At 62.6% G+C, this 18,836-nt stretch overlaps 2 protein-coding genes across 3 annotated transcripts; one reads left to right on the top strand and one right to left on the bottom strand.

Annotated features, from left to right (window-relative positions):
• Position 1: 1 nt before the first annotated feature.
• KLHL21 (kelch like family member 21) lies at positions 2 to 9,953 on the top strand (the record flags this gene model as incomplete). Its single annotated transcript, XM_006106464.2, has 4 exons — positions 2 to 296; positions 2,540 to 2,945; positions 6,670 to 6,742; positions 7,899 to 9,953. Coding segments are annotated over 4 exons (1,071 nt in total), but the record flags the coding sequence as incomplete, so codon positions are not given.
• Positions 9,954 to 11,063: 1,110 nt separating this feature from the next.
• Positions 11,064 to 18,278, bottom strand: ZBTB48 (zinc finger and BTB domain containing 48). Of its 2 annotated transcripts, none has more exons than XM_006106462.3 (11): positions 18,144 to 18,278; positions 16,931 to 17,620; positions 16,234 to 16,475; positions 14,210 to 14,321; positions 13,546 to 13,638; positions 13,107 to 13,193; positions 12,781 to 12,935; positions 12,232 to 12,368; positions 12,000 to 12,164; positions 11,476 to 11,564; positions 11,064 to 11,404 (listed from the first exon to the last, which is right to left on the bottom strand). In XM_006106462.3, exons 2-11 carry the CDS (start codon positions 17,615 to 17,617, stop codon positions 11,114 to 11,116), a joined length of 2,058 nt encoding a protein of 685 aa, XP_006106524.1. In that variant the 5' UTR covers positions 17,618 to 17,620; positions 18,144 to 18,278; the 3' UTR covers positions 11,064 to 11,113. The 2 variants fall into 2 exon arrangements, with proteins under 2 accessions (XP_006106524.1, XP_006106523.1); XM_006106461.3 differs by having other exon boundaries at positions 16,931 to 17,624.
• Positions 18,279 to 18,836: the final 558 nt, after the last annotated feature.

The following is an 18,836-nucleotide window of genomic DNA, read 5'->3' on the forward strand; positions in this document are numbered from 1 at the left end:
GCTGGTGGCCTGCTGCCCGCCCTGCCTGCGCCTGCTGCGCGAGGCGCGCGACTTCCAGGCGGCGCGCTACGACCGCCACGACCGCGGGCCCTGCCCCCGCATGCGCCCGCGCCCCTCCACCGGCCTCGCCGAGATCCTCGTGCTCGTGGGCGGCTGCGACCAGGACTGCGACGAGTTGGTCACCGTCGACTGCTACAACCCGCAGACGGGCCAGTGGCGCTACCTGGCCGAGTTCCCAGACCACCTGGGCGGGGGCTACAGCATCGTGGCGCTTGGCAACGACATCTACGTGACGGGTGAGTGGGCTGGTCGGGAGGACTCCGAGCCGGCCGACCCCCCGGCAGGGGTCTCCGGGGTTGGCCTCCTGCGCCCCTGCGGGAGCAAGTCTACCTTATCGAGAAACCCACCGAACCTGGTCCCGAACCTGGACCCGGGACCGCGCCTCCTGCCCCTCGAGGCCCTCGAGCTGGACTACGGTTCTCTTTAACCTGTACTTTCGACCTAGAAGAAGGGCCTCTTGTGTGAGCGGGACACGGCTGTTTGTGGGCTTCTGTCCCGCGCTGCGGGCCCTGTCTGGGGAGCCCACTCTTTTCCCCAGGAAGTGCCACTCCCCCCATTTGGTTGGGAGATACCGGGGCATTCACCCCCCACAATGGGTGCTTTCTCTTCTCCCTAGGGAGTCCAGCGACAGGCCTGGGGCCGACGCCCTGTGACATCCATTCCCCCCTCCTGGGGATTTCTCCCGGCCCAGCCTCCAAGGCCGCTGAGGCTCGCATTTGGTCACCCTTGACTAGGCTCCCTTGGCCTTGCACCTGGGCTGAGCTGTGGGTCACATGGTGTTTAGGCTGCTCTCTGCCCGATGACTGTAAACACAGTCACATGCTAAGAGGTTTTCTTCCAGTTACTTGGCTCAAACCCCAAAACACTGCCGAGTCACGCTGGGCGGGTCCACATTGGGCTTCTCCCAAATTTTTTATTGAGGATAAATCTTGGCTCCAACAGGAGGCTACCTCCTTTCGCGGGGTGAGGAGGGGTGGTCTCCGCGAGGGCTATATAAGGAAAGAAGCCGGCTGGGTGTGCACTCCGCCCGCTGAGGCCTGGGATCCCTCGGTGAGGCCGTGGGCTGGGCCTGGCACACGGGAGAAAGTCAGCTCTGAGACGGGCCGTGTCCCTGCCGGGCCCTGAGCTGACAAGTGGGAGGCATCCCAGCCTAAGGACACACTCCACTCCATGGCCACAGCTTCCTGACCTGCAGCTCGGGGTCCAGCCTCTGCTGCCATCTCCCAGAATCGGCCCCTTTGCATCTGAGGTTGGCCCTGCGTTTGGGAACCGTGCCCCCCACCCCACGCCTGGCGGGGGAACTCCCTCCCCAAAGTGGTCAGACTGGCCTAACCCCGCACACCCTGCCTACATGTCCCAGCTGAGCAGCTAATCCTCTGGGTGTAGACAGGTGGCCGTCATTCCGAGCAGCTGCCTGTCGGGGATTTCACGGGAGAGAAAGCGCCTCAGCTGCCTCGGGCACACAGTTCTCCCTTAGAAGGAAGAAGGCCCGCCGCACGAGGACACATTTATCCGACTTGTTTTCTCCCTTTAAAAAGCTCAGGGCCCCGGGCCGGATAGAATGTCCTGTCTGCTCTGCCTGTGGCGCCAGCCTCGGGGGCAGGGAACGCAGCCCCTGGGCCCTGGGGTCCCTTCGCCCTGGGGTCAGGCGAGGTCCTGGGTCCTGGGTGGACTCGTTTACTTCATGATTACAGTCAGCGCCCTTGGGCTTTGATGTTTTTTATTTCAGTTCTTTTTTGAAATGTAGACAGAACTGAGTATGCGTATACCGGGTGGGGAAAAGTAGGTTTACAGTTGTCTGCGTGTGAAAGTTTATTCTCGTGTTATTTATTAGTTATTGTGTTGGAAAGTGGATACAACTGTAACCCACTTTTGCCCCGCCCTGTGTCTGTACAACGTGATGACTTTTTCCTAAATCAGGAGCTGGAGCTGGAAGTCCACTCGGGCGTTCCGTTGTGTGTTGGGTCTCCTGCTGTGGCATGAAGTGGATTTCCTCTCTCTCCGCTGTTTCTGCACGGCCTTGCTTAGGGGGTGGCCAGGCAGCCTGGACACTGGTGAACAAGCCCCTGTGCATCCCACTCCCGTGCCGTGTCCCCAGGAGGACCGACTCTGAGACCTGATGCCCTGGTCCAGTTGAGGTGCTTGACATGTACGTGGGGTCCAGACCCAGGTTGTTTACTTAGAATTGTGGCCCCAGGGCCTTTGCTCGGCCGCAGAGATTTGGCGGTGTTTTTGTGGCATGAAGCCCGGCCCTCTCGTCTCAGGGGCGGTGAGCAGCGGTCAGCGTCTGCATTGCTTTAGCCGCGGCAGGGAGCCCCTGGCCTGGGCATTTACAGTGCAGGAGGCCGTGTGTTTACATCAAAGCCGGGGAGGTTCATTCCTCCCCTGGAGATGCCCTCTGGGGAGTTCAGGAAGGCGTCGGTGGGTGACTCACCCCAGCGGGCAGGGACTGACTCTTCTGCTGTGCGTGTCCTGGCAGGTGGGTCCGATGGCTCCAGGCTGTACGACTGCGTGTGGAGGTACAACTCGAGCGTGAACGAGTGGACGGAGGTGGCGCCCATGCTCAAGGCCCGCGAGTACCACAGCTCCTCTGTGCTGGACGGGCTGCTGTACGTGGTGGCCGCGGACAGCACGGAGCGCTACGACCACACCACCGACTCCTGGGAGGCCCTGCAGCCCATGACCTACCCCATGGACAACTGCTCCACCACGGCCTGCCGCGGCCGGCTCTACGCCATCGGCTCGCTGGCCGGCAAGGAGACCATGGTGATGCAGTGCTACGACCCGGACACGGACCTGTGGTCGCTGGTGGCCTGTGGCCAGCTTCCGCCCTGGTCGTTTGCCCCCAAGACAGTGACTCTGAACGGACTCATGTATTTCATCAGGTGAGTCCCCAGGGGCCAAGGCCACGGCGTGATCTCACCAGGCCCCATGCGAAACGCGTCGTCCCTGTTCTTGCCGCATGGACGAGGCCGGGGTGGGGTCCAGGGCTGGTCTTTCTGACCCGCAGCCTCTGTTCTGACGGCAGCTTCTGGGGCTTCCAGGTTTTCGTAGTGAAGGGATCCCAGGTGTGGTGGAGCGAGGTCCTTCCAGGGACCTTCTAGGCGCTAAATGAAAGGAGCCCTTTGCCTGGACTCCCACCTGGAGGAGCCCCGAAGGCCCCGGCTGCTCCCGCATGGCCTTCGCTGGAAGGACCCTGGCCATCTGAGAGCGGTTCTGAATCTTAAACAGACCAGGGGACGCCATGTGGACACTCGAGACTTTGGGGAACGTGTGGTCTTGACAGAACGACCCTTTGCTCACCGAGCAGAGTGTCCACCCCACTCAGGCAGGAGGGGGCCTGCGGCCAGCTGGCTGGACTGCCTGCCCCCTCTTTCGTGTCCAGTGCGCGTCTGCCGGTTCTGGATCTGTCCCCTCCCCTGGCCTGGCACCGGGAGGGCCCATGACTCTGGCCTAACGAATGCTGTTGTCCAAGGACCGGCAGCAGCTCTGGATGGGAGGGAGCTGGTGCTGAGCAGGCTGCTGCCTGTGGGAGCGCACGCTGGGGGCTGGGGGCCGGGGCCTGGACTCGCTGAGCGCTGTGCCACCTGCTTCCCGGGCCGGGCATTTGCATGGTTGGCCTCCATGAGGAGGGGGCCCATTGTCGTCCCTTATCACAGGTGGCGAAAGGCCTGCAGGGGTGGGGGACTTACTGCCACAGGCTTCACGTGGTCGCACCAGGTGTGAACCAAAAATGCCCAGGTCCCCGTGTGGAGCCACTGCAGCATGGCAGCACCCGCAGGTCTCGGTGACTAGTCACAGCCACGTGCCACCGCCTAATGGGCATCCCGGGGCCAGCACCCCCTGCCCACTGCGCACAGCCTCTGTGCGCTGTGTCCCTGCTGCTCCCCTCCCTGGCCTGGAGCCGTCCTGCACACACGGACCAGGAGCACGCCCCTGTGTCCCCTCTGTCCCCCTTTGGGCTGGGACTTTGAATTGGGAGCCTCAGAAGCTCCCCCCTCCCCCAAGCCTCGAACCATCTGAGCTGCCACTCCCCTCTCCCCGGGCTTTCCGGTGAGCGCATTCAGGCAGGTGGGCATTCAGGCAGGTGGCCTTGCTTGCACGTGGCCGAGGGGCCAGGCATCTCCGTGTGCAGGAGCCTGGGGGCGGCTCTGAGAAAGCCCTGGAATGTCACCAGCCCCGGGTCCTCTTACAGACACATCTGACCCCTCCCCCAGCTCTCCCTCCCCGAAGTCGGGGTGGGTGTCTTCCGAGGGGTGGAGAGGCTATAAATACAACTTATCAGCGTGCCAGCCTCGCAGGCTCTCCAGGCTTCGTGCCTTTGAGAATGTCCTCCGCCCCGTGGTCCCAGGGCAAGGTGTGCCCAAGGCCGGGTCTGCGCTCTCCTTCTGGTCTCAGTCACTTGTCGATACCCAACCGCCCCACGTGGGTGCCTCCGCATTGTTAGCCTTCGTAAGGGTTTACCTAAGTGGGGGGCAGCTCTGCCTCCCAGCCCCAGCCCAGCTGAGAGAGTGAGTGGTCAGGAAAGGCAGCCGGTTGTCCTCGGGTCCGGCCGTGACTCGCCTGAGTGCAGGCAGCGCCTGGTCTGATGCACTTGACTGTTGGTCACAGAGCCACCCTGTCATGCCCTTTGGTGCCCCATGGACCACATGCCCCCTGCTCGGAACGCCACCCATGGGGCAGCTCCTGAAGGTGTCTTCCCAGGGAGGCGGCTGCCGTGTTGGGGCGCATCCCATGCCTGCTCCTGTCCTGGCTGTGCCCCCCCCCCCCAGCCGTGTCCACCTTGGTCCCCATTTAAGCGGCTCCTTGGCCGGGGCCCTGCAGAGGAAGGGGCTGGCAGCACTGTCCCGCCTGGTCCCGTAGGGTGTGCGTTCCTGCTCGGGGTGGACAGCCCGCTGGCTCCAGGATTAATTACCAGGGTATGTACGGGCCACAAAGTAGGAATGGCTTTTGCATTTTGAAGTAGCTTGAGGGGGGAAATCAAAGCAAGAGTGCTATTTTGTTTGTTTTTAAATATGTTTCTATTCATTTCAGAGAGAGGAAGGGAGAGGGAGAGAGAAACATAGACATCAGTTGGCTGCCTCCTGCGCACCCCCTATGGGGATCGAGCCCGAACCCGGGTATGTGTCCTGACTGGTGCCTGGGTCAGTGCTCAACCACTGCGCCACACCGGCCGGGCAAGAGTACCGTTTTCTGACGTGAAAAGTGTGAAATGGCAGACTTCTGGGGTCCGTGAGTGAGCTGGATTGCCACCAGCCAGCCCCTCTCTACAGGTGCCCGTGGCTGCTAGTGCAGGGCCTCACGTACTCACTGTCTGGCCCACCTGCCGACGCCTTGTCTGTGGTCATTCTACTGTTTTGGGGAGAGTCTTTGCTTTTCAAGGCTGTGCCTTGGAGCCTTTAATAAGGGTGACCCCAAGGGGAAGGGTAGCTTGGGGGCACCTTCCTTCCTGTTGCCGTGGTTCCCCTGCTGTGCGCTGAGGACGCACAGTGAACGGGGTGGGTAGGGGCTGACAGCAGAGGTGAGGCGGTGGTCGAGGATCGGTCCGGGCCGCGTGGGGGTGCGCGATAGGGTGGTCGGCCACGGAAGACTGTCCTGAAGAGGTGGCCCAGGTCCAAGTCGAGTAGGAGGCGGGTGGGAAGAACCCTGATAAGTTCAAGTTCTGAAGCCAGTGTGGCTGCAGCGAGGGGAGGGCAGTGGGTTCCTGCTGGGTGCTGGGTGCTGGGGAAAGGGTTAGGCACCTGAGGGTTTAGGGAGGAAGGTTGGCTTCTGGCCTCAGAACCCAGGCCAGAGGTAGGGGTGGGGCCTGAAATCAGGGCTAGAGTCCAACTAGGTAATTATAAATATGTCTCTCTTCTCCGCGGCCAGAGATAGGTCTGGTTCCTGAGTAGGGGCGGCTGGGGATTGAGAAAATGAAAGAAAGAGACAAAGAGGTGGAAGGAAAAAGCTGGGGCTGGGTGGGACCACTGTCCTCTGATGGAGAGACAGGGACAGGGGCCCAGAGCCAATACAGCGTGTTTATTTTATACAGCAAAAAACAGGAAGTTTTACTAACAGTCAAGACCAGGGGTCCTCAAACTTTGTAAACAGGGGGCCAGTTCACTGTCCCTCAGACCGTTGGAGGGCCGGACTATAGTTTAAAAAAAACTATGAACAAATTCCTATGCACACTGCACATATCTTATTTTGAAGTAAAAAAAACAAAACGGGAACAAATACAGTATTTATATTTGCATGTGGCCCGAGGGCCGTAGTTTGAGGACCCCGGGTCAAGACAAAGGAGATTATGTGCATTCTTGGGTGGGCCCGAGTCGTATTCATTCCTGGTGCTTGGCTGGATTTAGATAATGAAACCCTCCCCCTGGCACCTGGGCTGAAGGTCAAGCTGACAACACTCCTGCCTTTTGGCAAAGCGTGTTTCCAGGATGTGGCTTTGCCAAGACCACTGGCTTCAGCTGCCAATAATTAAAGAAATGCCCATGTGCCTTCCCAGGCGCTCTCTACAGGTAATGGGCTGTCAGATGGCACCAAAGAAGTCCCCAAAGGTGAGGGGCTTGGAGGACCCTCCTCTGCAGCCCCTCCCACCCACTCTCCTCCTCCCCTCCACAGGGACGACTCCGCCGAGGTGGATGTGTATAACCCCACGAAGAACGAATGGGACAAGATCCCATCTATGAATCAGGTAAGTCTGCCTGCGGAAGAAGCACAGGCCGCCCTGAGGCACAGAGCACACTGGGGAGGAGTGTCCACCAGAGACCGCACGTGCAAAGGCCCTGGGGCAGGGCGAGCCTGGTTCCTAGAACAAGGTCTCAGCTCAGTGTGGCTGGTGCCAGTGAGCGAGTTGACAACAGAGGGGACAAGGTCAGACGAGGTCTTTGGGGGCTGACCTTGGTAATGTACTTACTGAGCAGGGCACCCACAGGGTGCTGGTGCTGTTGCCTGATCGGGTCTCCCCTTTTCTCTGCGAGTTGAGGAGTGAGGTGCCGAGCCTGATAGTGTCATGGAGCCAGGAGGTAGTGGCAGCATTTGGCCACTCGGGCAAATTTCCTTAGTCCCAGACCCACCTACCCCACCTGCATCTTTTTTGTCTTCCTTAACATTTCCACACCTGCTCTCAGGGTACCTCTGAGTGGCACATGCCACAGTTTACATCACAGCTTGATATCTTTATCCTTAAGAAATTAACTTTATGTTTTTCCCCAAAGTGAGCTACACATACTCATAGCAAACATGAGGAAGATCCCTAACTGGTTTGGCTCAGTGGATAGAGCGTCGGCCTGCGGACTGAAGGGTCCCAGGTTCGATTCCGGTCAAGGGCATGTACCTTGGTTGCGGGCACATCCCCAGTAGGGGGTGTGCAGGAGGCAGCTGATCGATGTTTCTCTCTCATCAATGTTTCTAACTCTCTATCCCTCTCCCTTCCTTTCTGTAAAAAAAAAAAAAAAAAAAATCAATAAAATATATTTTAAAAAAAACATGAGGAAGGTGATGGCCCAGCCTTGTGGCTCGGAGCTTAGTCTCGGGTCCTCCCAGAGGCTCAGTTCCCCGTCTGGAAGGTGGGAAGACCGGTCTCACCTGCCGTAGAGGCCGGTGCTGCTCCCAGGGAGACTCGGCGCCTCTGCAGCCCCCTGACCACCGCAGGGCCTGGGCGGGGAGCCCCTTTTCCGAGGTGGGGTGCAGGAAGGGTGCTGGCGGTCCTGGCTCCCAGCGTCACTTCCTGAAGTGTCGCGGCCGCCCCTCCTGAGGGTCCCAGGCGCCTTCTCCATGGAGAGGGACTGCGGGGGCTCTGCCAGGCCCTGGCTACTGGCCGCCACTCACCTGTCGCCCTTGACCCACAGGTGCACGTGGGAGGCAGCCTGGCCGTCCTCGGAGGGAAGCTGTACGTCTCGGGCGGGTATGACAACACGTTTGAACTCTCGGATGTGGTAGAAGCCTATGACCCTGAGACTCGGGCCTGGAGCGTGGTGGGGCGGCTCCCGGAGCCCACCTTCTGGCACGGCAGCGTCAGCATCTTCCGCCAGTTCATGCCCCAGACGCCCTTGGGTGGACGTGGCTTTGAGCTAGACAGTAGCACTGGCGACATGGACGTGGGCCAGCCCCGGCGGCCACCGGAGCACCCCCAGGAGCTGCACTAGCCCCGGCCTGGCCCAGGGAGGGCCTCGATGCAGTAACCCAGCACCTCGGGGGCGGCGACCCCCTCCTTCGTGCCTGAGGACAGGTGGGGCTCACCAGGCGGAACCCGGCTCTTGGGCTGCCGAGCAAGCCTCAGGGTCCGACAGCGGGACCCTCTGCATCTAGACCCGAGTCACAGCTGCGGGGTCGGCGCCAGTTGTGAACGGCCCTCCCTTGGCCCAGGAAGAGCTGCCTCCTCACCGACGCGTGTCTGGCTCCCACAGGCCACCACCCCTGCACCCCCACCTCGCCACTGTCACCCCCTTGCACCCACCTCGGGGGAGGAGAGCCTCTGGGGCATGAGTGGAGGGGGTCAGAGTGGCCGAGGCTGCCTTCCCGCAGGCCGCACTGGGGATCAGGCGGGCGATGGCTGCATCCCGGGCGCCGTCTCCCCGGATGAAGGGGGTCACACACAGAAACATCCCCACAGGGAGGGGCCTCCAGCAGCTGAGCTCAGGCCCAGGGACGCAGGGTGGTGGGACTGGTGTGGCCTGGGAGGAGCCCAGAGGGGCCTGCTGAGTGTGTCTCCATGCGCCTGATGTTGGTGTCCCTGCCCACCCACCCCACCAGCTGGCATGTTGTCGGTCCTCTGCCCTCCGCCCTGGCTCGGAGGCCTCTCCAAGTTTGACCCAATGCAAGAGGGTAGGAGCCTGCAGGTGCAAGGGCGGGCTCCTTCCGGGAGGCGCTGGGAGCTGGTCTTCGAAGCCCAGCCAGGCGGACAGTGCCCTCGCCTGTGGTCAGGAATCCTGCCTCAGGAATCCTGCCTCAGAAGCAGCCCCAGGCAGTGTGGCTTCGTGGTTTGAAAGGCAGTTTGGCTTTAAGAGGCGGTGGGAGCCAGGGCTAGTGATTTGTGATCTGTCCGCTGGCCTCTGCAGGGTGGGGTTGGGGGTGGGATCCAGGAGGTCGGAGCCCCTGGGCTCAGGGCACGTTTCTTCGGGAGTGTGAGCATTTTCGTGGATTGCGTGGGCTTGTCCCTCAGGCCCCCGGCGCAGCTTTGCTGGAGTTGGTCTCCTGTCCAGTGAGGAAGGTATTTGCGTTTTCTCATGCGTTAAATTGAGATGTTTGCTGAGCGGCCGTTTCCATATGTTCTCACCGGAAGAAAGGGTGAGCGTCACTTCATAAATGCCACTGCAGACCCTTTCGTTGGCCAGTGGCACCGGTTCTGGGAGGAAGCCTGTGGCCTCCAGGGCCGCTGGCTGGGCCCTGCTGTGTGTGGTCATCGCGGTGGGTTAGATCTCGTGTTCCAGACACCTGCTGGGCGGCCACAGCTCACAGCCAACCCTTGCCATCCCCATGGGTCGTCCCCACTGAGTCAGGCACCGTGGGAGGGCATGTAGGGGTCTGGGGATCAGAACGAGCCTTCAGATGTGTGCTCCCTGCCCTGGGGCCCCCCCGGCACGGGGTTCAGCCTGGGAAGCCCCCACCACTCGCAGATGAATGTACACTGACTTGGGGGCCGGGGTGGGACTGTGTGGGGTGCACACCCTTGTATCAGTCTCCAAGACATTAAGTTATGGGAGCTCGGGGATGGCATTGGATGCTGACCTGACTATTCTGTATTTATGACTCTAGTCACCCTCCCCCGTTGGCACCCAGGGCCAGCCCAGAGGGCGGGTGGGTGTGCGTATTTATTGTCTGTTCTGGAGGCAAATGTCCCGTCCAGAATGCTGCAGTTTTAGGGCGCCTTGAATACTTTTTGAAATAAAAATGTTTCCTATACACTTGGTGTCGTTGGCTTTACTCTGTTGGCACCTTGGGAGGCCACACGTGTGAGGCGGTCCGGTGCTGGGCGAGGGGCCGAGTGAGCCACGCCAGGGCTCATGCTAAGGCCAGGGGCAGAGTTTTCCAGGCCCTTTCTCATCTTGAATGACTACAAGGTGTGAAGTGGAGGAGAGGCCATGAGGTGTGAGGACTCAGCTGGCGGGTGTCCGGGCCCCACCTGCTGCAGGCAGCCTCCCTGCCTGCCTGTGGGCACCCGCCCCGCCCCTCCCCCAGTCCAGCCTGATCCTCTCTGCAGTGGGTGAACCGGGGCCTGGGTGGGGGTGCCCGGGAAGGACTGATTCCTGGGGCCCAGAAGCACTCGGCTCTGCTGAAACGCAGGCCCTTCTGAACCCAAGGAAAGGGTGAGCCGTCCTGAGAGCAGCCCCAGCCCAGGGAAGGTCTGGGGGGTTGCTGTCTAGCAGTGATAGCAAAACGGGGGCTCTCTCCCTTAATCTCATCTATGAAGCGTGTACTGTTAGTAATTCCATAAAAGACGGAATGAAGCTGTTAGTAACTTGCCCCAGGGCAGCGCTAATAACGCCTCCCGCACCATGAGGAGCAGCACCCACTCCTGTCCCCATGTCACAGGAGCAGGGACCTCTCACACTCGGCTGGCCTTGTCTGCGCCCAGGCCTCCTGGACAACCTAACCCACCTTGGGCCCTTTCCTCTCAGTGGTGTGCGGCCAGCAGGGTCCAGAACTTGCTTAGCCACGAGCCGGCCTCCTCAGGCCCATCATGCTCAGCTGCACTCTCCCTGGGCGGGAGTCTTGAACCCGTGAGGCCGGTGGCAGGGGGGCGGGGGGACTGGCTGACCCCAGGGCTCAGGGAAGCATGTTCCTGTGGGATCTGCTCCCATGCTACAACCAACTGAACGAGGGATGGGAGACAGATGACTGCGTCCTGGGCCACAGGCTTGGCCCCAAAATTCTCCACCAGGGTGTCCTCTGCTGAGGTCTGACCAGGTGGGAAGGGCTAGGCTCAGGTGCAGAGGGTCCTCTAGGGGCTGGGAAAGCGCAGCCTGGCGGCACCTGGGGACAGGCTGCTGGACGGGCTGAAACGAGTGAGCGAGTGTGAAGCCATGTGGTTTATTGGGGGCGGGGCACGGGGCTGTGGTGGAGGCTACGAGTCACAGTCCTCGGGAATGGCAGCTGTGATGAGCAGCGAGGGCTCCATGACGCCCGGGAAGCTCTCCTCCGCGCACAGTCTCTGGGCAGGGAGCTGGGAGGCCAGGCCGCCCTGGGCCAGGGACTCCACGATGACCTCAGCTGAGCCCACCTCCAGCTCGGCGGGCGGCTGCAGCGCTACCACCACCACCTTCTCATCCTCGATGACCAGGTTCCGGAGCTTTCGCTGCCGCGGGTTGTAGTCCTTCACGCGGTCATGGATCTCCATGTGCCTCCGCAGGTGGGCCTAGGAGTTGGGGGGCTCAGGGCTGGGCTGGGAGGCCCGAGGTGGGGAGGAGGAGGTGACCCCAGGCCTACCTGCCGGGTGAACTTGTAGCCACACTTGGTGCACTCGAACTTCCTCACGCCCTTGTGCCTCCGGACGTGCACACGCAGCTGCTCCACGGCTAAGGAGGGGAGGGGCCCGCAGGAGAGGCATTAGCAGGGCGGGAAACGGGGAAGTGACGGGGTCCTGCCCTGAGCTGGGAGTCCTCCGGGTTTCCAACCGCCGCTTGGAGCCCTGCCACCTACAGTGCCTCCCGAGGTCACTACTGCACAGGACCCGGGAGCTGCCACCCCCTCCGCTTGAGGCGAGGATTAAATAAGGGAGCCCTGCTCCGTTAGCACTGCTGGATAGCAGCCCCCAGACCTTCCATGGGGACTGGGAGACCCGCCGGCGGGAAGGTCGCTGCCCGAGGAAGGTCGCTGCCGAGGAGCGTGTGACAGCCCCGGCCGCCCGGCCTCTCCCAGTGGAGACCACCCCCCCGGCTCCGGTGGACAAGCAATGCAGACGCCGGGCCCTCTCCTCTGCCAGGGCTTGCAGGGAAGGAGGGGTGAGGTACCTTTGAAGGTCTTGCCACAGATCTGGCAGAAGTGGGGGCGGCCCTCCTGGTGGCGGCTGGCCACGTGCCTCAGCAGGGGCCCCTTCTCGGTGAAGCGCTGCTCGCAGAACTCACAGCTGAAGGGCCGCTCACCAGTGTGGGTGCGGTTGTGCTTGTCCAGGCTGGCTGTGGGGCGAGACGAGGGTCAGAGGCGGGTCCCCGGCCCGGGACAGGGAGGGCAGGCCGGCCTCACCTTGGGTGCGGAAGGTCTTGCCACAGAGGTGACACTGGAAGGGCTTCTCGCCCGTGTGTGTGCGCAGGTGTGTGTTGAGGTTGGCCTTCTGGGTGAAGGCGTGGCTGCAGAACTCACAGACGTAGGGCCTCTCGTTCCTGTCCGGGTGGGGGACACAGAGGCCATCACCGAGGGAAGGGGCCCCCTTCACTGCACTGCAGCCGAGAGCCCCCCAGGCCCCGAGCCAAGGAAACAGCGAGGCCTGAGCCAGCCGCCTGAGCCACTGCGGAGGGGCCGAGGCTTCGATGAGCGGCCTGGGGAAGGAGGGCCTGGGCAGTGCCAGCAAGGGGACACCAACTCCTGCCCAGGGAGGCACAGGGCCTTGTCTTAGCCTGGACTCCCCTCCCCCCAGCTGCCTGGCAAACTTGCTCGGCCCCCTGCGGCCCCTGCAGGCACCACACTCGGGGCGTGCGCTCTGACCGTGTGTCAGCACACTCTGCCTGCCGGGCCACTGGCTGGCCTGGAGCCGGCGCAGGGCCAGGCCCTGGGGGAAGACGGGCCAACCCCAACCTGTGCTTGGCCTTGGTGTGCATCTGCAGGCCGTTCCGGCTCGAGGCCCGGTGCCCACACTCCTCACACACAAACAGCTTCTCTCCGCGGTGCTTGAAAGCCTCGTGCAGCTGCAGTTCTGTCCGGGACAGGAAGCACTTGGCACAGGTGGGACACTGGGGCAGAAGGGACCGGACAGAGGGAGCAGGGTGAGGCAGGCGGGGCTGCCCAGGAGCCCGCACCCCCTGGGACACCCCTCATGGCAGAAACCACACAGCCACCCCTGGAGCAGCGACAGTCCCAGCGTCTGAGCGCTGGCCCAGCCCTGGGCACCGCCGCGCACTCACAGCGTGGGGCTTGGGAGCTCCGTGCAGCTTGATCATGTGGCTCTGCAAGTCCTTCTTCTGCATGAACTGCTGGGAGCAGGAGGAGCACTGGAAGACAAGGCCGCAGGCACCTGAGGCAGCCCGCACCATAGCCCGGCCACCCCTGGGCTGGGGGGGAGGACAGAGGGCAGGGCCCAGCCGGAGACACTGGAAGGCCCCGTGACCTGGGTGACGCACGTGCTGGGAAGGCGCCCCATGCCCTACCCGCAGGGATGCTGAGCCTGCCCTCTATGGAAAGAAACAAGGGCCCAAAAAGGACCAGTGGCCCAGCCTGAAGGTGTGGGGCACTGGATGGGCAGGGAAGGCGGGGCTCCTTGAAGCTGCAAGGGGGAGGCACCCAGGGGGAGGGATCCTGGGGCTGCCCCTTGGCCCACGGCCCCGGGGACAGGCCGAGCCTGACCTTGTAGGGCATCTCCCCTGTGTGGGACACCATGTGCACCCGCAGCTCCATCCTCCGGCGGAAGGTCGTCTGACACACGGAGCACGTGAAGACCTGGCAGTGTGAGGGGCAAGCGGGGCCGGCATCAGCGGGGCCTCTGCCCGGGCTTCCACTCGCTGCTGGGAGGAGTCTGCCCGAGGAGGGGGCCGCTAGGGTGGGAGAGGGCAACACGTAATCTGCCTGCCCTGACCTGACTGTTCAAACCCTCCACACCAGGCCCCGCTGAGGCCCGGCAGGCTGGGGGCAGGGCCCACGGCCTTCCCTGCCGCCCTGGCCTGGCAACAGGCCTCTAGGAAGACAAGGGCAGGATGTGGCTGCCCCGCCACATGGCCCGCCAGGGGGTGAAGGGAGTGGCCAGGTGGCCTTTCCGAGCAGGCAGCCCCCCACCAAGGTACCCCCTCTCCAAAGCCCAGGGGCCGGGCAGGCAAACCCCAAATGCCTCCTGGGCTGTCCCTTCCACTCTTGGGACCTGTGTCCCCACCTGTAATACCAGGCAGCCAACTTGACGGCATCCAAGAACCACGCAGCTCTCGCGTTGACCGTCCCATCTAAGTCTGCGGGCCCCTCCCGGGGGCAGGACGGAGGCCACATGCCCCGCCCACAAGCACCTGGGCCAGCCACGTACCTGCTCTGAGCGGTTCATACAATTCCGGGCTTCGTGCTCCAGGAGGTTCTCCTTCCGAAAGTAGCACTTCCCACACTTGGGGCACTCGAAGGGCTTCTCCCCAGTGTGTTTCCTGCCAGAAGCCACGGGGTGTGGGCTGAGCGACTTCCCGCCTCATCCTCACCCAGTGCCCCCTCCGCTCCCAGCGGCTCCCCACGCAGCTGGTGAACCTGCAGGTGGAGAGGGAACCCTTCCTCCCGCCCAGCTCCAGCCCAGCCCCAGCCCCGGGGCCGTGCCCATCTCTCTGAGGCAGAAACAATCCCTGGGCCCACATTCCCTGGAGAAACCACTCAATCTGCCCGGAGCTGCCGTGGGCTCCACCTTCAAAACTGTGGCCATAGCTGACCACTGGCGCCTCCCCTCCGGCCACCCCCGAGGGGCCACACCGGGCCCTGGGCCTGGCCTGAGCCTCCTGCCTGGGCCCACACCAGCCTCCTGGCAGCTTTACACGTCAGCCATCATAGGAACCGTAAGCAGGCAGATCTGAGGACCCCCAACGCCTCTTATTTCCACCTGAGAAAAGGCCTGGGGGCCTGGGGGGTACAGCTGCCACGCCCCCTACCTTGCTGGCCTCACTCCCCAGGTCTCTCTGCCATAGTGTCCGCCAACCCACTGGCCCACCCCACCCCATGGCCCCTGCTCTGGCTCCTCTCTCAGCCTGAACGCTCTCCCCAGCTTCCAGTCGGTGAGCGTCCTCACCTGCTTGGAGCTGCTCAAATCTTCCTTCCCAACTACAACTGACCCGTCCCGGAGCTCCCCGGGCTGGCGCTGCTGTCCCTTCCTCTCTGTGACTTCCCACCTCCACTTGCGAAGGGACTGGTCTGGCAGGCGGCAGTCTGGGCTGCCCCAGTGGAAGGCAGGGTCCCAAAGGCCTCTTGGTTTTGTTCACTAAGGATCCGAGCACCCAGAACGGGCTCGTCTGCTACTGGCAGGATCTGCTCACCTCGGAGCCTGTGAGAGGCACCGGCAGCTCTTGCAACCTGCCCGCTCCTCTCGTCCTCTGCCACCGCACAGGCTGTCCTGTTCCAGCCCAAGGACCTCAGGTGGCCATCACTCCTGCAGCCCACGGGGGGATGGGCCAGTGCTTACACGGGGGAGTGACCAGGCAGATGCGGTCACCCAGGGTGTCTCCCACACTGGACTTCCCCAAAGACTGCGCTGGCAGCAGCTGCCCCAAAGCAGAGGGTGAACAGGTCCCTTCCTCCTCCCTCCTCCAACTCTGCCGGTCGCCAGTGCTTCCCGGAGTGTCACACTGAGGAAACCCATGTGGCCCAATCTGGCCAGAAATTGCAGCATGGTGGACCAGTGATGTCTTGGGCTAGGGAGTGGCAGGGCTGGATGGCAGGTCACCTAGGTGCCATCCCCGGGACCCTGGAGAACCTGGAGCAGCGCCCTCCAAGAGAAGCCCCAGCAGCGATGGGAACGCTCCATGCCTGTGCCGCCCAACGCGGCAGCAGCGACATGGGGGGGCTGAGCTCGGAATGTGGCTGGCACGTCTGAGGGACTGACATCATTTAACTGCTCACTTTTACTTTCCGTTACAGCAGCTCCTGTGGCATCCGGTTTCCTTAGTGGACACTACAGCTTGAGCCAAACGGTCTCTTATGCTCCACTGACATCCCAGGACTAGATCCCCCAGAATCCCAGGCAGCACCAATCCTACCAGTTACCATCTTGGCCCAAAGCCCCCACGGGCCATTAGTGGCATCAGGGGCTTCCCCCATCCCCTTGGCAGAAGCCAGCTGGAGGTCAAGGTTCACAGGGGGCGGAGCTGCTGACAGACGTACACAAACCCTCTCCAACCCGAGGGCCCACAGGAGGAGGGAGGAAGGGATCCGACCCAAGGCTAGCTTCTCGCTCCCTTATCATGTGGGTCTGAGACAGAGCCGCTGGCCCTACATGACCTGGAAGTGGGGAGCACAGGCCCCCTCCCCCAACATGGGAATGGCAGACAGGAGAAGCAAATAGAAAAACAGAGTGTTTACCTGTTGTGGACTTTCAGGTAGTATTTGCTGAGGAACTTTTTATGACACGTGGGGCATTCAACGGGCACCGCTCTACCTTTTCTCTTCTCAGGGGGCTTGGCTGCCAGGGCGCCTGCGCTCAGGGCTGGCTCGGCAGGACAGGGTTTTCTGAGGACGTTCGATTTCCTCCTGGTCAGCACAGTCTCCATCTCAGAAACACAGTCGCCATCCCCGTCATCCTCAACTTGAACCACCACTTCCCACTAGAGAAGAGGCAGGAGGCGGCCGCACGTCACCCCGTTAAGCAGCAGGGCCCCTGGGTGGCTGCAGCCAGCCCCATCCAGTTCCATCCCAAGGCCCACCCGGGCACATCCCCAGACCAGCCCCCACGCCTGTGCCTGTTCCCGTCAGGGCCCCCAGGGGGGCCGCATCAGGATCTCGCACTCGGAGGCAGGGGCTCTATTGCGGGAACTGGAAGTGGCTGGATTTCACTACCCTGGGGAAACACTTGCAACCCTGGTGCCGCCCACTCCACGCCAAGAAGCTGGCAGCCACGGACAGCTGAGCGCAGGGCAAGGCCAGCTTCCTGTGTTTGGCAAAAGCCTGTTTTTAACCCACGTAACAGAGATTCTACCCTGGGGTCCAGCTTATGCCAGAAAAGCGTCAATCTCTTCCCCCGACACCCACTTCCCCATTCCCAGCACCCTGCACCCAGTACCTCATTACTCCTGCCCTGCAGCTGGGCGCCTTGAGCCTCGAAGGGCCTTGGGGGCACTTTGCAATCCTCGGGCTCCTTGTCCTCTGGGGGACAAAGCTTCAGGGCCTGCTTGAGTGTCCCACGCAGGGACGGGCTCCCAATCGGAGCAGGGAGACCGAGCTGGGGCCTGGGCGGGCTGGTGCTGCCGCCGGGCTCCTGATCCCTGGGGACTTGACCCACAGCCCCGGAAGCTTCCTCTTCCTCCATGCCTGCTAGCTCCTCGGGGTGGCTGCTCATATCCTGGGGGGCAGGTTTGGCGAGCGCACTCTGGACACTTGGTGCCTGTCCCGCCGAGGTTTTGGGCTTGAAGCTCTGGCACAGTTCCACAGCCTCTGGCACGCACAGCTCCCTGGCGGCCAGGAGCACCTGGTCCCGGTTCCCTGACGTGAGGGCGAGGTGGCCAGTATAGAAGAAGTCCAACAAGAGGCCAAAAATCTCAGCGAAGCCAGCAGGGAGGACCACGCTGCCCCCGGAGCCAACCCCATAGAGGCTCTCAAAGAAGTGGCTGCAGCAGGCGAGGACGCTCCAGTGGGCCTTGAACACCAGGCCCCCCACGGCCAGGGTGGCGTCGCAGTACTGGCCCTTCTCCCGCTGCTTGTTGAGCTCCTGCAGGACCCTCACGCTGTGCTGGATGAAGGAACCATCCATGATCTGTCTGGAGGGGAGGAAGGCAGAAGTGACATCCTGGCCAGCAGGACCCAGGGGTAAAAGAGAAAGCCCTTAGATTTGCCAAGTGGGAGAGGGCGGGTGGCTTCGACTCAGCGTCACATTTAGCACCACGAGAGCTCAGATGGAGACTAGAGTGTGCATGCAGAGACAGGAACAGACTGAAAGCTTCCCCGGGGGCGGGGGTCAGGTGAGCAGCCCATCGTAGGGTTGGCCAGAGAGTGGGTGGCGGGAGCGCAAGGGGACTAGGTGGGGGGACGAGGAATGGCTTGGTGGGACCCAGGGCAGGGTAGTCAAGGGGCGCTGATGGAAGGGATTAAAGTTAGGGGGAAGGAGCAGCGGATCAGCACGAACTGATCGGCCTTGCACAGCGAGAGGACCCGCGGCAGGGGAGGGCGGCGGCTGCCGACAGGTGAGCGAAGCCCACGCCGCTCCCACGGCTCCCGAGCGGCCGGACATAAGGCGGCCGCAGCCCTTCCCTCTCTCGCTCGCGCTCCGCCCTTCTCACCCGGGCCGGTCCTCCCTGCGCCGGCCCCACAGATTCCAGACGCGTCCACTCCACAGCCCCACCCGCCAACTGCCCGCGGCGTAAGCACCCGGCAGACAGCACGGAGCGGAGACGCCGCCGTCGCCGCCGCCGGACGTGACGTCATGGCGCGCCCGCCGGGGTGGAACACCTGAGAGGCGCAGAGTTTTAGCGCTTGCATTTGGGGGCGGGGCCACGAAGAAGACGACCAATGAGATGAGAAAGGGCAATGGGGCGGGGCCAGGCCCTGGACTTCAGTCACCAGCCGCCTCCCAGAGCTGCCTAGCAACGTCAAGCTGGGCGCGGGGTTTTCCTCCGGTTCTGGCCGAGTCCTGAGGTTCCGGCTGCGGTTTGCCCGCCGCTGTGCTTTCAGGCCTGAAGAGGTAGCGCCCCACGCTCGCCCAGACTGGAAGCGCAACCAAGACACACGTGTGTGTTTTTTTAAATCCTCACCGAGGATATATTTAATGATTTCTGCCTCCCTTAGGCGCCCAGATCAGGGTTGGAACCCGCCAGCTCTTGGTGCACAGGACGCCAATCCAACCAGCCTAGCCTCCGGGCCAGGGCACAGGTCACCTCTTTATTGGTAGCCCAGGTGCCGTCCGCGGTCACCCGCCGGCCGGCTGGAGCCTTTGAGGTGGCGGCGGAGGCTCAGGGCCGCCGGCAGAGGGCGCC

This window comes from Myotis lucifugus, unplaced genomic scaffold, assembly GCF_000147115.1.
Source record: "Myotis lucifugus unplaced genomic scaffold, Myoluc2.0 scaffold_829, whole genome shotgun sequence".
Lineage (NCBI taxonomy): Eukaryota > Metazoa > Chordata > Mammalia > Chiroptera > Vespertilionidae > Myotis > Myotis lucifugus.